Here is an 18,650-nt window from a genome sequence, read left to right as displayed (position 1 = left end):
ATTTTGAAAACTGCTCGTTCTAAAAAATCAGTCTTGCAGCGAACAATATCCATTAATTAAAGAACAGATGTTTTAAGTACCAAAAATGTTATTTTTCAGAAACATTTGAACGTTTTTCATACTATAGTAACTTCTTTTTCTTGTGTCGTCCAGGGATTAAGTATTTGATTGTTCCGAGATAACAATTCGCCCCATTGTTCTCCAGCTGCATTAGATGATCAAGAAAAATTTTATGTCTCTTGCATTTCATTTCATCCTCATCGACGTTCAATATATTCGTATTATGCTACGATTTTGCTTATCCTATTATTTATTAACCGATTGTTCTGCGTATCCTGTGTTTTAGCTGTAATTTATTGTGTATCCAGGCATTTCTCTGTCCATTGTATCATTTTATGATTTTTATGTCGGTTTCCATATCATCTCACCAACTTGTTTTCGGCTCCTTCGTTCGACTGGGGTCATTTCATAACTTTTTCGATGATCTCGTTTGCTGGTCTTTAGCTTGATGATGTGTCCCATCCATTACAAGCCTTTTAATTTAATACCTCATTCTTGTATTTCATTTCCCAACTTTTTCCTACATCTTTGTTTCTTCTTAATCTTTTTTCTTCATATATGGTGATGTTTAAGTACCAAAATTATTCCCATTAATTTCCTTTCAAGTCTTGTCTATCATAACTGGCCGCATCTTGTTCTGTATATTTATATTTTTGCGTGTTTGCTTGGTTTTCTGTTTTTAATAATTTTTCATCGTCTTTATCGTATTCCGCTTCATATGTTGTAGTAATGGTGTTCTTGACTTATGGTCTTGTTTCAGTCAGAAGTTGAGAGTAATGTTCGATCCAAGATTTTTCTTTTAATAAATCTATTCTACTCACTTCCTTTCTGTTTGTTCTAAGGTTTTTATATACTTGTCTTGATTTTCTTGAATGTATATATTTGCTGAGCTTTTTGCATTTTCTTTCCTAGGAAACATTTTTTTCGTCAGTTACTAGATTTTTCACTTCCCTGTTTGATCTTGCATATGTTCGTCTATCATCTGGATCATTTGTTTGCAGCCACTTCTGATATGCTTGTTTCTTGTTGTGTACTGCATTAGTGATGCCATTTGTCCACCACAATGGAGTATCCTTTTTGTTCATTTGGATCGTGCCAAGTGCTTCATTGACTTTATTTATTATCTCTTGATAGGTATTTTGGGCTGAAAAGTAGATCAGATTTGTTAATTTTTGGCTGAGCCGTAACTTATATAAAAATGATGTTAAGTTGCTTTGCAGTGCATCAATATTGCATTTGGATAGGTCTAGCTTCATTTTCTGTAGTTCATATAACAATTTTTCATGCTAAACTCTATCAAAAGCTTTCTAGTAGTCGATGAAACAGAGATATAGGTTTTTCTGGTAATCGAGGCACTTTGAATGAGTGTTTGAGTCACAAACAGCGCCTTTCTTGTTCCCAAGGCCTTTCTAAATCCGAACTTAGAATCACTAACTCAGCGAGAACTTGTTGCTGAGTTTTTATAGTTTTTCAGCTTTGGTACAGGGTGTAGTCATGTAGATCTCCTTCGCCGGTATAAGTTTGCCTGATCTTACAGCCTGCGTTGTTGAATTATCTCTAATATTTTTCATCAATCAATGTCATACAATCGTTCTTTGTAGTCGTTTTATTTTAGAGAAGAAAAGTGTTACACATATACATATTTTATGGTTTTTCATCAAGTGAGTTGATTCATCACTTTGTAAACAAATGTTTGTCCATGTAAATCATCTTTAAGTCGGCTAGGAAACTTTCCCAATATTGTCGACATATTTGCCTTTTTGCTTGATTCCGATTTTCCCTGTATACTTTACTTGATTTTCTCTGTTTTATTGTATATTGTTATATTTATCCGTTTGTTTTCAATTTCTCAACTGCATTGTTCACTTTTAAATTTCAATGTAATCTAATTCTTTACTAGTTATTATTTTTTGTGGTTATCTAAGGTCTTATATTGATATTTATCACATATTTATAGACTACAAGGCAGTCTACGATTCTGTGAATAGAAGAGAAATGCTCAAAGCGATGTTATGTTGAATACCAAATCAGTTGGTACATTTAACAAAACTAACTCTTGAAAAAGTTAAATGTAAAGTTACGAATTCAGGGGGAACTGCCTGAACCTTTTAAAACAAATAACGGGCTGCGCCATGGAGACCCTGTTTCTTGTATACTGTTTAATCTAGCTCTAGAAAAAGTAATACGTAGGGCACAAATCACAACCATTGGTTTAATATATAACAAATCAGTGCAAATCCTTGCCTAAGCTGATAATATCAATATTGTTGGGAGAACGGAAAATGCTGTACGAGAGCGTTAAAAGAATCAGGTACAAAAATGGGTTTAATAACAAATACCAACAAAACGAAGCATATGAAAATAAGCACGCAACCACAAATCTTCACCCACTTGTTATAGAAAACGACGTCGTCGAAGCAATTAAGGAATTTGTATATCTGGCTGGGAGTGCTCCTTAACACTGAAAATAATACTACCGCAGAGATAAACCTCAGAATTTGCACTGCCAACAGATGCTATTTTGGGCTCAATCTCCTCCTTAAATCCACAATTATATCTGACTAAGGTCTTATAAAGTATTAAGCTGGTCTTAAGCAAAATAGGATCTACATTATTATACGGAGTAGAGGCCTGGACACTTTCCGAAGCTTCTTTAAGAAAACTCGAGGCATTCGAGATGTGGTGTTACAGACGTATTTTAAGAATTTCATGGGTGGATCGTGTGACTAATGTTGAGATCCTACGTAGAATAGGCAAGGAATGCGAGATTATTAACACCATCAAAGAGCGCAAACTAGAATATCTTGGCCATGTTATGAGGAATGAACGGAGATACGGCTTGTTGCAACTCATTCTTCAGGGCAAGGTATTTGGAAAGAGAGGACCAGGAAGAAGAAGAATATCTTGGCTTCAAAACCTGAGAAAGTGGTTTAATACATCGACAACCGGACTATTCAGAATAGCAGCAAGCAAAGTTAGGATAGCCATGTTGATCGCCAACATCCGGAACGGATAGGTATCGTAAGAAGAAGCAAAATAAGTCGTTTAATATTAATATAAATCTATTAAGTAAGATATGAACACAGAACATTTAATTAAATACCTTAAAAATAGCAAAATGTACTACTTCTTGCAATTATTGTACGTATTTTGATACGCTTATGTCGCAAATAATCTAATTCGGGACACAACTGTGTTGTTTATCTATTAAAAATAGAACAATATTTAATTTACTTGTAGAAACAACACAAGTATCTTTTAAAAACAAGACCAAAATCAAAAACCAATTCCCGGAAAACCCGCCAACTTATCCTGAGCACCGAAATCGTGACGATACGGCAGCCAAAGTGCCTCCAAGTCCCACCCTCAGCGAATCAAAATTCAGAAAAACGGAGAACGACGACGTCCCGGAAAAGCCGGTGAAAAGAGAAGAAAAACGCCAGCGGCTCACCGATGTACGCGACTGGCATCGGGATAATATTTACTCTCTATTACATCGGCAGTGTGTTGGCAGATCTATTAGGGGAAGCACAGTAGCATCGTGGGTGTTGTGACAGTTATTAGACACCAATAAATCGGCGGAAAAAATGGACGACGATAGTAATCACAGCAGTTTGAAGGTAGAAAAAAGCGGCGGTTCGGTTACGCCGTTTTCGATTAACGATATTTTGAGTAAAAAAGTTGAGCAGAACGTTGATAGAGACGATGATAGTGATGTGCAGGAGTCTGCTTTGGATATGTCTAAGAACCAGAAGATTTTAGAAGGTAAGCCAGCTAGTTTTTTAATATATTCATTTTTTTTTTGTTAAAAAAGAAATATGAAAAATAACATTTTTTTTCTTAATTTTAACATAATTTCATACGTTTAGCAGATTCGGTATGTTATAAATATAATTAGATTATTTATTTATTTATTCCACAACAAACACATTTTACAGAATAAAATGTAATTACAAGTAGGGATTTTGACATTACTAACACCTACATGCTAAGATAAAGTGATCGAAGCGGATAGAAGCTAGATTTAATTGCTTTGATGTTGGTGTTGAAGATATCTATGTCGCTATTTTTTTTATTATTATATTGCACTGCCTCATCATGTTTATGGGCGAGCAGTCTGTCTCACAATTAAAAAAAAACAGCTCTCTATGACTTAACCTTAAGTTAATCTTAGGTACCAAGAACTTTATATAGTTGATCAAAAATAAGTTTTTATATTTTAAGTTATTCACAATATAATATACAAGTAGCATTGCTTGCATTTTCCGTCTCTGTTCCAGTGTTACAAATTTGAAAGTTTCAAACATACTCCGATAAGACACCAAGTATGGATAAGAATTATATTTTCTAACATATAGATATCTTAAAAACCTTTTTTGTACCTTTTCAATTAAATATATATTTACTTCTGCATGGGGTGCCCAAACTACAGAAGCATACTCAAGATGTGGTCTTACCAAAGAATTATATAGTTTAATTATGCTATCTATCATCTTAAAATGTTTGGTGTTTCTAATTATAAATCCTAACATCCTAAAAGCCTTATTAGTAGCAAATGATAGTGATCATTGAAGTGCAAGCTTTGCTGAAAATTCACACCAAGATCTTTACACACGGATTTTCTGGGCAATTCTCTATTATTGATATAATAAACCATTTTAATAAAGTTCCTGTTACGTGTGAAGGTCATCACTGAACACTTTTCAACATTTAGATCCATTCTATTTATCTAAAATCAATTAGATACCGCATTCAAATCTAGTTGTAATAGTTGACAATCACATTGATCTTCTACAACTCTAAACATCTTAAAATCATCTGCAGACATTAAACAAGTGGAAAATTTGAGACAACTAGAAAGATCATGTATAAAGCAAGCAAATAAGAGTGGTCCCAGCTTGCTGCCCTGAGGAACTCCTGAAGTTACGGAATATTCCTCTGAGAAAAAATTACTAACTCTAACTTGCTGACTTCTATCTGCTAAATACGAATTCAAAAATGTTGCATTAATTGAAAGGCCAAAGGTGCCCAGTTTTTCTAGTAATAAACCATGATCAACATTATCAAATGCTTTTGCACAATCAGTGAAGATTACATCCATTTGCCTCTTAGTATTTATGGCATCTGCAGCAGATTGTGTGAAAATACATAAATTTGTAAGTGTTGATATATCCGGTAGAAATCCATGTTGATATGTATTAAAAGATTTGATAAAATGTAATAAGTTGTTATATAAAATAGATTCAAATATTTTTGCCAAAGAATTTAAAATACTAATTGGTCTATATTACCAGATTTAAAAATAGGAACTATAATCGTATCTTTTAATTTTTTAGGAAAGGTATTCGTTTTTAAAGCTAGATTAAATATAACCTGTAATGGTTCAACAAGTTGGTCAATACACCCCTTATAGATATAAGCAGGTAGATTATCTTTACCTGTACATTTCTTGGGTTTTAATCTCTTTACACAAGCTCTAATGGCTTCTTCAGTTATCTCATCAAACTCTAGAATACCATGAAACTTAGGTATCTTCATATCGTTTGAGATGCTATAGACTGACTTAAAGTATAGTGCAAAAGCATTAGAAACTCCATCAGAACCACTGTAAACATTGTTTTCTAACTTAATTGCTGATGGTAAACCCCTGAAACTACTTCTGGATTTCAAAAATGACCAAAAACTAGTTGGGTCCATGTTAACATTTGTTTCTACAGTGTCATGATATTTTATATACTTAGATTTTATTTGTATTTTAATGGACTTCCTAAGACAGTTGGAACCATTCTTGATTTGGATATTAAATGTCCTCCCTGTATTTGCCTATCTAGCTTGTTCTTCTTCTCATCCTACACCTACTGACGACTCCTACAGAATATATATGCTATAGTTTTGCTAAAATAGCGATAACGAAGTCCATTTAACGCAAGAAAATAGTGTACATCGGTAGCTAATAAATAAATAGTAGTACTGTATATAAAGTATATTTATAATTTTGAATAAATAATTAACGAACCTTTGTAGAATTTATGATATCGTATATTTGACTGGATTTATGAATGTGTTTGCGTTCTTGTTCCCAGTTTCCAAACTTTTCTTTCCACTCAGTCATCCTCTTTCAGATATCTTTCCATATAGTGTATCCCTGATTACTAGATCTCTTTGGGCGTACTCGTTTCGTTCTGTCTGTTGGTTTTTTTAGTTCATTATTTATATTGGTATTCAGTATGGTTTCTTTTTGTACTGCATATCCATACTGCAGAAGTTCTTTTAGGCGTATATCGTTAATAATAGTTCTTCTACTTCTGAATGATCTCGTGATGTTTTAATTTCCAAGGACAAAAGTTTCTAATATGGATTTTCTTATAAATATTCTATAAAGTCTATTTCTGTTTCCAGTATTATCTTTGCTGTTCAGCGACTAAATTGCTAAAAATCGTTCCTGAATGTTACTAAGCTTTTATAAACAGAATTTTCAATGTAGTTTCGTTTTATGCCATATTTTTTTTACCAACATGTAAATTTACTATACGGCTTTCTATTTACCTATGTATCTATCTCAGCTTCGTCTTCTTTAAGTGGTTAGATATCATCATCACTATCTGTACTCTATCTACTGCTTCTCTGAAGAGTTCAATTGAATTGCGTCTAAAGCACTCCCTTAAAAGTTTCAACCATGGCATTTTCCTTTTGCTCACACTCCATTCTCCTCTTATCTTTCCCTGTATTATCAATTTTAGCATTTTATATTACTGTCCACTCATTATTACGCGTTCCAGATATTGTAACTTTCTTAGTTTTATTGTGTTTATTATTTCTTATTCTTGGCCATTAATCAAAATAATTTTGTGTTTATTTTCTTCTGTGTCCATGCTATTTTAAGCATCCTTCTGTAACACCACAGTCCAAATGACTGTAGCTTATTGTTCTTGCTTCAGTGTCTACCGTTCAAATCAATCTTAGAGCTCTTACTCCCAGTGCTTATCCAAGGTCTTTATTGCAGAGAATTGTTATTATTTTTACAAACGCATTTTTTTCTTTTTCTATCCCTTTCCTTACTTTTGTTGTTTGATCATTATTTTTTTAAAGCCAGGTTTCCAGGTATTAGTATTTTTCAACCCTTTCTATTAGTATATATCCGAAATATATATATGCGTCTTTTCTGTGGCAAAAAGATTCTTTGTCTAATACCATCTCTCTCTCTCTCTCTCTCTCTCTCTCTCTCTCCACACACACACACACATATATATATATATATATATATATATATATATATATATATATATATATATATATATATATATATATATATATATGTGTGTGTGTGTGTGTGTGTATATTGTTATTATTATATAACTAGTCCTTTTTATATTCATTTTCTTCTTCCTCTTTATAAGCAATTCTGCTTGTTCATTGGCGGATTAAGACCTCTATGGAAGGTTGTCACTCCATCTTTTGCGCGGTCGTCCGATACTTTTTCTGCCGATTGGGTCTACTCCATTCTGCTTATGTGGTTATTGCATTTTTTTTTTTCTATTTTGGGTCCATTCATTTATACACTGCACGTTACATTTTGTTCTAATGTCTTCACTTCTCTTTCGATCTCTCCGCGTACTTCCTGGAATTCTTCTCAGTACTCTTATTTCTTCCGTTTCCAGTAGCCTTTGCATTGTGGCTGTATCGGGTCTTGTTTCTGAGGCATATTTCATTATTGGTCTTACACTGGCTTTACAAATTCTTTACTTAAAGACTGGTGTATGTACCCGGATTTAACACGGTCTGTCCGGATTGGTAAGCCAGTACCTACTGGGATATGGCCGCCAGGGGATCAGAGGTTGGTAACTGAGTAAAGGAAACGCATAAAATTGAAAATGGCGGACGGTTTTCAAAAAGCTGTGATATATAGATCTTCGAGGGAGACTGTACCCGATTCCGCACTTGATGTTGACTCATAAAAACAATGGCAAGAGGCTAAACAAATCAACACGAATCAAGAAGCTGTTTTACAGCTTCGACTAACTGAAGTATCTACTAACGAAGGCGTTCTTATATGTATTGAAGAAATTTGAAGCAAATTTGCATAACTAATAGAAAAGTACGTTGTAGCGCATTAACCACAATGTTCAACAAACAATCCACAGTTAAAAGTCACTGTAACTTTTGGAAATCTTCAGTCTGAAAAGTAAATTTATAGTAAATGTTAAAAAGAAAAAGGAGTTGAAACATATGCGGAAGTGGTAACCGCAGAAGAAGTGAATTTGAGATTATTAGCTGAGAAAATGTTCGAGGAAAAGTTTTTAACTCCATCAGACATGATACCAAATATTTTTTCTGCAGAATATACATACATATAAAGTTGGATGTTTGGAAATTATAGATTCGCATAAAACCTCTGGAAAGTGCGATTTGAGTAGATTTTCTATCGGGGCTACATAGGTAGCTGGGTCAAATTTATATGCCTGCAAGTCAGTGAATTGGAATCATTTTATCGTAGGGCCCAGATAAGTTGTAGTACTGCTTCTTCTTCCTCTTTATAAGCAATTCTGCTTGTTCATTGGCAGATTAATACCTCTATGGAAGGTTGTCATTCCATCTTTTGGTATTTTGCCGACACGGGTCTTCTCCATTCTGCTTATGTGGTTATTCCATTCTTTTTTTCTATTTTGTGTCCATTCATTTGTACACTGTACGTTACATTTTCTTCTAATGTCTTCACTTCTCTTTCGATCTCTTTCGTATTTCCTGTAATTCTTCTCAGTACTCTTATCTCTACAATTTCTAGTAGCGTTTGCGTTGTGGCTGTGTCTGGTCTTGTTTCTGAGTATTATGTCATTATTGGTCTTACACTGGCTTTATAAATTCTTGACTCCATCTCAGTTCTAATGTGTCTGTTTCACCATATAGTGTTATTAAGGCATCCTGCCAGTCTATTTGCTTTTTGTACTTGATCTTTCACTTCTTTGTCCACGTCTCCATAGCTAGACAGTCTAATTCCCAGGTATTTTATTTCCATTACTTCTTGCCATAAATATTGCCAATACTGATGCCATAAATTTCTATTTTACTATCTGGTTAGTTCTTTGCTAACTTCTATTGTTTTAGTTTTCTGAGATGAGATTGTCATAATTAATTCTTTTGCTGTTATGTTAAATCTATGAACCAGTCTTTGCAGACTATCTTCATCTCTATCAATATTGCGTCGTCTGCGTAACAGAGTATTTTTATTTCTATGTTTCGAATTCTGTATCCTCTTCCTTTGTTAATGGTTTTGATGATTTCATCCATGATCAAATTAAAGAGCGTGGGGCTCAATGAATCCCCTTTTCTTATTCCGCTGCGTATTTCTATAGGTTCTGTAAGTTGTCTATCTCTTCTGACTTCCATTTTGTTGTTTTGGTAGATGTTTTCGATAGTTTTTATAATATTCCAGGGAACTTCTCTGTTATACAGAAGATGGATTACATCTTTGAGTCATACTCTGTTAAACACTTTCTTTAGGTCAATCAGACACAGAAATGCTGGTCTATTATACTTAAGTGATTTCCCAGTAATTTGCTTTATAATGAATATTTCATCTCTACATGATCTTCCACTATGAAAATCTTGTTTTTCATCTGCTAAACTTATCCTCTGATTTATTAGCACTTGTAAAACTTTAGTTGTAAGTTTTAGCGTAGTATTTAACAAGTTTATACCTCTGTAGTTTTCTGGCTGTTTTTTATCTCCTTTTTTGAATAATAGAAATAGTTTGCTCGTTCTCCATTCTTCCGGTATTTTATTGTGTTTTATAATTTTATTAATTAATATTGCTGTTCATATTCTTGTTTTGTAATTGGTCTGTCATTGCTATGCTATATTCATTTAAGTCCATATTTTTCAATCAAAGTGCTTCTCTTGTTTAGGAGTAGTTAGAGTTGTTCAGCAGAGTTTGCCATAATCACGGTGTCATCTTCATATCCTATATTGTTTATAGTTCTGCCATTATTTATTATTTCTTTACTTTCAAATAACCTGCCTAACTGATTTCCTCTCCTCCTCTACTCATTTCAATCTTGAACAGTTTTCATTATCTATTACAATTTGTGCTCTATGTTTTTTACTTTTTGACTAGGTTTGGACTAATTTTTCTGTTAATGTCATAGTTTGTCAAACGCTTTTTGAAAATCAACAAACATGCACATCCACATCCATATCCATGCATCTTTGAGCTATCATATTAATAGTTATTTAACCAACAAGTGTATTAATAAGGGCGATTAACAATTGAGATATTTTAACGCGTGAGCGAAGCGAGCGCGTTAATGTTCGAGATTGTTAATCGCCATTTTAATTCACGAGTTCGTTACAAAACTTTTCGACCGTACTTTTTAGAAATAAAGATATCTTAGTTTAAATATTTATTTACTTAACGATAAACAACAATTTTTTCAGCTTTCATTGACTTTATTCAAAGTTTCCTTAGTGGTAGTTTTATTATAGTAAACATTAATATTCGAAATGGTGCAATTACTGAAATTAAAGAAAGATATTGATAAATGATTATCTGCTGTATAGCATTTTGATAAATTTATATTTAAGTCTTCTTGGACCTCTGTAAATTCTGTGATAGAAGTTAAATTCTGGTGGAGTTAAATTAAACTCTACGTCAATATCCATCCTTTGATTTTTTAAATACACAGAATTTTAAACAATAAAGTAAATAATGACATACAATAACAGGTAGTACTAACAGCGGCCACTTCATTATAAATTAATTTTTTAGTTCGAATATAAATAGGTATAGGTTTAGTTGCCTACACCACAGGTCACTGCCAATCACAGAGCGTTTAATTAATTTATGCAAGCAATGTATGTTGTGTTGCCTATAATAAAATCGTTCATTAACAGAAAATCATTCATTAACAGGGGTCATTAATCAACGATTTTAAGGGTGTTAAAATTGATCATAAATGGACGGTCGACGGAAAAGGTAAATAACGATTCTCTGGTTCCTAGTCGGTTTCTGAAAACAAACTGCCCCATCGTCTATTCCTTCTTCCAGTTTTTTTTATACGACTATGTATGATTTTCAAGAATAATTTATGAACAGCGTTTATTAATGCGCTGTTGCGGGTGAAAAGGAGGATAAGTCATGAAATCATAAAACTTAAAAACGAGAAAAACACTATTTAAAATTTTACAAAAAAGTAATTTTTTTTACAGTTGTTTAGAATGATAATCTACTTGAAAGTTGTTCTGAAGCTATTTTCTTGTTGCATGTTAAAGTAACTACTATTTAAATGGGAATAAGCCACAATTAAAGGTTAAAGTACGTTTATTGACGTTTCAATTTCCACTTCGGAAATCGTTATCAAAATAAAAACATTAGTAAATTAAACAAAAATTAAATTAAAATTAAATAAAAAAAAACAAAATTTGTTTAATTTATAATGTTCGTATTTTGAGAACGATTTCCGAAGTGGAAATTGAAACGACAATAAACTTACTTTAACCTTTAATTATGGCTTATTCCCATTTAAATAGTAATTACTTGAACGTTTTTTTATATGTAATTTTCCTAATTGCATTTTCACAAATAAGCATACGACTCACCCCCTTTGTAATTGAACATAATAATGATAACACACAGGATAATCGAAAATTTTATTATGTTAATACAAGTGAACTCGGTTTATTAGTCTAATTTATTAACTTTATTTATTAATTATTATAAAATGTTTTAACACTTAGTTTATTAAAGTCTTTATTTGTACAATATTACACTAATTTATTTTACACTATAATTATATAATTTATTTACAACATTTATTACAATTTATATTCCCGACAATACGCGCGTTACATTTCAAAACTCGACTCGATATTATTATTCCGACTAACTTCAAAATGAAAAGGTCCTCTATATATATATATATATATATATATATATATATATATATATATCACATCGCCGTTATTCTGGAATCCCCTCGGCGACCTGTGTTGACCTTTCTCGAACAGAAGGGAGCGCCAGACAGGTTTCTAGCGGGTCAGAGAATCTACGAAAACAGTCTTGTTTAGAATAATAACATGTTAACAGGTTAAATATGAGTCATATTTATCGTAACACAAGCTTACTTACGACGTATATTTAAGTACTAAAAACATTAAATACCTAAGCATACAAACCTAGCTAAAAGATACTTCAAACTTTTAATCGTCGTCAGAAATTGATGAATCAGGGACACATCAGCTAAATCTTTATTAGATTTTTGTAAAAGTCCCACAGTGATTTTAATATGTACGGCAGTAAGTCCATTAGGTGCTTTTCTTTTTCTATCGTTATAGGCAAAGGCTTGTGATATGCCTCCTTGGGTAATCAATTTCTAGCAGTTTTTCCGATCTTTCCTAAATCTATGGTCCTAAAAGGTTCTTCTTTGTTTGTTAAAAGACAACTTGTATTAAAACTCTTTAGATTTTTCATACCGCAACCAACGAAACTGTCTTTAGTTTCTCTTGTCATTCTGAGTATCAGTTTTGCGGTTAACTAGTACGGAATTAAATAAGTCACCAAAATTAAGAAACGGAAAGCGCTGCATGTCTGTAACTAAAAATTGATACTTTCTCCCAACTTGCCGAATTAGTCGAGCCCAATCATGTGGATGTTCTATTTGACTACTCAATTTTTTCTTTTTTTTTTCTATTAAACTATGATTCGTATCGTACTCCATATGTGTATCATCATTCAATCTTCGCTTATCCACTGCTGGACATAGATCTCCCTCATAATTTTCCATCTGTTTCGATCTTGTGCCTCTTGCATCCAATTCCTATGACAACGTTTTAGATCGTCAGTCCAACGTGTTGGTGGACGACCTCTGCTTCGGTAGGCATCGTCTCCATTCCAATATCCGCTTTGTCCATCTATTATCTGTCATTCGAGCCACGTGACCTGCCCAGTTCCATTTCAGTGTTGCTACTCTCTCTACTGCATCAGCCACTCCTGTTCTTTGTCGTAGCTGGCGATTTGGGATCTTGTCTCGTAGTGAAACGCCCAACATAGCACGCTCCATCGCCCTTTGACACACATGGATCTTTTGAACTGTTCTCCTTGTCATGGTCAACGTTTCCGCACCGTAAGTTAACACTGGCAAAACACACTGATTAAACGTTTGTCTTTTAAGGCATATTGGTATATCAGACGATTTGAAAATATGGTTCAGCTTGCCGAAGGCTGCCCAAGTCAGTCTTATACGACGGAGAAGCTCAACGGTTTGGTTATCTTTTCCTATGCGAATCTCATGACCTAGGTATTTATAGGACATTACCTGGTCTATGGATCTTGTTCCTACACATATATCTTCGCTGACTACAAGATTTGTCATCATCTGGGTTTTAGATATATTTATTTTCAATCCCCCTTCTAGCGAGGAAAGGTAGAGCTGATTTAAAAGTTCTTTGGCCTCATCTATCCTATCAGCTATTAGTATAGCCATATATACACATATATCCATATGTGTATGGCAATATATAAAAAAACTTACTTTTATATGAATTCTCAAAATAAGGTAGTAATAACTAAAAATTAAGATAAACAGATAGTGAGTGGCGTTAATACTGTGGAATTAAATGGAAAAGTATTCATTGTAAACATACACGACAGTATAGTCCATTTCCATAATTTTATTCTCTATTATACACCCACATTATCCGTGACGTAAATAGAAGTAAGCAAAAAACCGCTTTTAAATAAATATGTCAATGGCTAGAAGCCAAAAGATGACACGGCAAAGAACACCACAAAATGGTGGTTGATACTACCTGGCACCTATACTTGCGAAGCTTTCAGCCTAAAAGCTTTTGGCACTTTGGTTACGTGCGTTACTTAATTTTGGTAATTGGTCTATGAATGACGCCATCGTGGCACACAAAAAGGATTGTGCAGGGATTTATAACAATAATTTAAAAGGCATTAAGGATCGTTTGTGCTATTTTGGTTATACAACGATTTGTCATGGGTGTTTTAAACGGTGAATGATACCGAATTATACAGTGACGACAAGAAATACAAAATGGAACAAAAAATTCTCACGCCTACACGTATTTGCTATATTTTGAAAAATATGTAAGTCAAATTTTAATATTAATATTGAGGAACTCAACGCTGATTCAAGGACATTTATCTTTATTTTCCTTCATGTCGTCGTGTGGACTTTAATTAGGGTTGTGATGATTTTGGCTGCATATTTTAATCAGTTAGTACGAATATTAATTATTACTACATAATCAATATATTAAAAGATGTATGTACTCGCTTCGGCGGTACATGTACTAAAATTGGAACCATACAGAAAAGATTAGCATTGCCCCTGCACAAGGATGACAAGCAAAATCGTTAAGCGTTATACAATTGTATGAATATTTTAAAAACTCTTCATCATCCAGCCTCAAGAGTCCACTGCTGAACATAGGCCTCTTCCTCATGTTTCCAACCCCGTCTATCTTGCGCCGCTCTCATCCAGTTTTTATTGAGTCTTCTTAAATCGTCAGTCCATCTTGTAGGTGGTCGACCGACGCTTCTCTTGTCTTCCCTTGGCCTCCATTCCAATAACCTCTTTCTCCATCGCCCATCTGTCACTCTGGCTATGTGTCCTGCCCATCTCCATTTTAGTCACTCCGGTTCTTCTCCTGATGTCTTCGTTGGTTATTCTGTCTCGCAGAGTTATTCCTAACATGGACCGCCCCATTCTTCTCTGCGTGACTCTCAGTTTGGTAGCTGCTGCTTTTGTTAAGGTAAGTGTTTCTGCTCCGTACGTCAAGACTGGGAGGACGCACTGATCAAATACCTTTCGCTTTAGGCATGTGGGCAGCTCACTTTTAAAAGTTTCTCTCAGTTTTCCAAATGCTGCCCACCCAAGGCCGATTCTTCTCTTCAGTTCATGAGTCTGGTTATCCCTGCCAATCATAATTTCATGTCCCAGGTATTTATATCTATCTACGAGTTCTATTTCTTTTCCACCAATACTGATGTTCTGGTTGGGTACCAAATTGGTGATGATTTTTGTTTTCGAGATATTTATATTTAAAACTACACTTTCTGTAGCCACAACGAGTTCCTGTACCATCTCTCTTGCCATACCTAGATCTTCAGCTATTATAAGTATATCATCGGCGAAACGTAAGTTGTTTAGATATTCTCCATCTATTTTTATTCCCTTTATCATCCAATCCAAATTCTTAAAAGCATGTTCTAGCACCGTATTAAAAAGTTTAGGTGACATTGGGTCTCCTTGTCTAACCCCCCGTTCTATTTTTATGCGATTATTGTTAGTATGTAATCTGACAGTGGTTGTTGCCTGCAGGTATATTTTGTTAAATAATTTAGTATATCTATAATCTAGCCTGCATTCTTTAAGCGCCTGTAATATTTTGCTTAGCTCAACTGTGTCAAAGGCTTTGTGAAAATCGATAAATATTAGAACTAGAGGTTTATTGTATTCCACTGCTTTCTCTATTAGGGTTTTTATACTTTGTAGATGGTCATTTGTTCCGTAACTTTTTCGGAATCCTGCCTGTTCCCTTGGTTAATAAGTCTCTAATTTTCTTTCCATTCTCTTAACTAGTATTCGCATAAACAACTTATTTATATGGCTGAGGAGGCTAATCGGTCTGTAATTCTCTAAATTTGCTTTATCTCCTGCTTTGTGTAATAGAATCATAGTAGCGTTGTTCCAGTCTGTTGGAATATTGGTGCTGTGAAGGCAGATATTGAAAAGTTGTTTAATTTTTTCAAGTAATACATCCCCTCCAATTTTTAGTGCTTCTGATACTATTCCATCTTCACCCGGGGTTCGATTATTTTTCATTTTCTTCAGGGCTTCTTTGATTTCTGATTTTGTTATATCGGGCATTAAATCTGATCCTTGGTTTAATACCCCAGTTTTTAGTGTAATTGGAGGTTCCGTATTGTTATCTTTTTTTCTTGATCTATATAACTCTGTGTAGAACTCTTCGACTATTCTTAATATTTCATCTCTGTTCGTTGTTTCTTCTCCAGTGCTGTTTCTCAGTTTGTTAATTTCTATTTTCCCCTTTTGTACGCTCCTCTTCAAAACTTTCATGTTCTTATTTTGCTCTATTGCCTGTTTTGTTTTTTCTACATTGTAGTTTCTTATGTCTTTTCTTATTGCCTTTGTGATCGTCTTATTTATTTGATTTATCGCTTCTTTGCTTGTAGTGTTATCTCCTTTTATTTGTCGCCTTAGTTCTATAAGGGTTTTCGTGGGTTGACTCAGTTTTTCATCTTTTTTGCTTGTCGGACAATATTTAGTTTGAGCCTGTTGTATTGTGTTGACTATTTGTTTGTTCAATATATTGATGTCTGCTGTTGTGGTATCTTTCAATGAATTACCAATATATTTTTCGAACTCCTTAAAAACTCTTGCCCACCAGCAATGGGGCGCTGAAGAAAAAATCTTATTAAGAATCTATAGAGTTCTTATTTGCTCCAGATTAGATTACTGCAGCATGTTCTATATGACCGTCTGCAATACTTATCTCAAATCTCTAAATTCAATACAAAAGACCTCCTTACATATATCATCATCATGCAACCTCTTTTGTCCACTGCTGGACATAGATATCTCCTATTTTTCCACTCTTTACGATTCTGTACGTCTTGTTGCCATTTCTTGTGTTGGTGGTCGTCCTCTGCTACGCTTGTCTTCTCTTGGGTGCCAGTCAATTAGTTTTCTGGTCCATCTTGAGTCTTTTAGTCTCACTATGTGACCTGCCCAATTAAATTTCAGCTTTTTCATGCGTTCGACGACATCAGTGATACCTGTTCTTTTCCGTAAGTCTTGGTTCCTCATTTTTTCCTCTTTTTTTGTCACGCCGAGAATTGATTTCTCCATACACCTTTGTGCCACTCGCATTTTTAGTGCTGTTGTTTTTGTGAGAGTGAGAGTTTCTGCTTTGTATGTCATAATAGGAAGAACGCATTGGTCAAATGTCTTCCGTTTCATAGCTATCGGGATGTTGCTCTTAAAGATGTCTCTTAGTGAACCATATGCCGCCCAAGCAAGTGTCATGCGTCGTTGAAATTCACAGGTCTGATTATCCTTGCTTATTCTTATTTCATGACCGAGATATATGTACTTTTCTGTCAATTCTACTACTTGATTTTGAATGGTTAGGTGTTCGCTGGCCTCTTGGTTGAAGAATATCAGGGAGTGGACAGGAGTGAGGAAAGCTGAGCAACTCTTTAGAATAGCTCAAGACAGAGACAGTTTCGCCATGTTAATCGCCAACGTCAAGGGGACTTGATAGGGCACGCTAAGAAGAAGAAGGTATTCGCTGGGAACCAAATTTGTCATAAATTTGGTCTTACTGATGCTCCTTTTTAGACCTACTGTTAAAGATAAGTTTTCTAATTCTTGTAGCATTTTTTTTGTGCTTCACGTAGATCTTCGGTAATAAGTACTATATCTTTGGCAAAACGCAGATGATTGAGCATTTCCATGTCTATTTTTATTCCTCTATTTTCTCACTTTAGCATTTTAAATGCGTATTCGAGGACCGTTATAAATCATTTAGATAAGAGAGTGTCGCCCTGTCTCACACCTCGCTTTATATGAATTTCTCTGGTGGTATCATGTAGTTTTACACGCTTTGTGGCGTTTTGGTACAATGTTTGTACTAACTTTGTAAGCCGGTAGTCTATTCTACTATTGTTCAGAGCAGTTATAATGCTGTTTAATTCCACGGTATCGAAGGCTTTGTGAAAGTCTACGAAGATAAGTACCAGTGATTTGTTTATCTGTTCATATGATATTCTATCGATTTTTCTATTAAGGATTTTACTGTTTGTAGGTGATCGTTTGTGGCTGGTAGAAATCCAACTTTTTTTCTAGTGTTGTTGTAAGTATTCGGGTAAACATTCTTTACGTATATGTCTAGGTGCATTTAGATCTAGTCCCAGTGAAAGCATTAGCATTGAATCTTTCAAACCTACCCTTTTTATACTTCTTATTCTTAGGCTTATTTCACTAGAGTTTCCGCCAATCCAAAGAATCCAGTAACCAAACTAATCAATATTATCCATCAAGTTCCTGAAAATAGAGACAGATCTGTGTACATTCTTTTACAATTAGTAAAACTTTTGTTTTGTAAAAAGACAGCGAGGAAGAAGATAACATTTTCAGAAAGAGCAAGAAGTTTTCGAGAACACCAACAAAAACTCCAGAGAAAAAAAATGAGGCAACAAAAATTGATCAATTACTAATAATGGTGAGCCACCTCACCGATGATATTAAGGAAATAAAAAGAAATCAACAAGAATGCAAGGAAACGATAGAAAAGCTCATAATGGAAAACAGAGAGCTGAGAAAAGAAAATTCAGAACTGAAACAAGAAAATATAGAGATCAAGGAGGAACTCAGAGAAATAACAAAAAACATGGAAGTTATGGAAAAACACCGACGAATAAATAACATAGTTATGTACGGCCTAAAGATAGACACATATGAGCAAGCAGGGTTAAAAGGAACAATCAATAATTTCATCAAACAACATATAGGAGTAGAGGTTAAAATAAGGAATGCTCACAAGTT

The 18,650-nt window shown here is 34.1% G+C and overlaps 1 protein-coding gene and 1 non-coding gene across 2 annotated transcripts in view; both read left to right on the top strand.

Moving 5' to 3' along the window:
- The first annotated feature begins 3,435 nt into the window (after positions 1–3,435).
- Positions 3,436–18,650, top strand: part of LOC140440976 (uncharacterized) — a 34,321-nt gene continuing 19,106 nt past the window's right edge. Inside the window, exon 1 of the mRNA XM_072531337.1 lies at positions 3,436–3,825. Coding sequence (XP_072387438.1) covers positions 3,648–3,825 — 178 coding nt within the window. The 5' untranslated portion in view covers positions 3,436–3,647. The remainder of the gene's footprint in view (positions 3,826–18,650) is intronic.
- LOC140442543 (U6 spliceosomal RNA) lies at positions 14,347–14,453 on the top strand. Its single transcript, XR_011951069.1, has one exon. It is a non-coding gene; the product is annotated as a U6 spliceosomal RNA (small nuclear RNA).

This window comes from Diabrotica undecimpunctata, chromosome 5, assembly GCF_040954645.1.
Source record: "Diabrotica undecimpunctata isolate CICGRU chromosome 5, icDiaUnde3, whole genome shotgun sequence".
NCBI lineage: Eukaryota > Metazoa > Arthropoda > Insecta > Coleoptera > Chrysomelidae > Diabrotica > Diabrotica undecimpunctata.
This window is presented reverse-complemented; position numbering and strand designations above follow the sequence as displayed.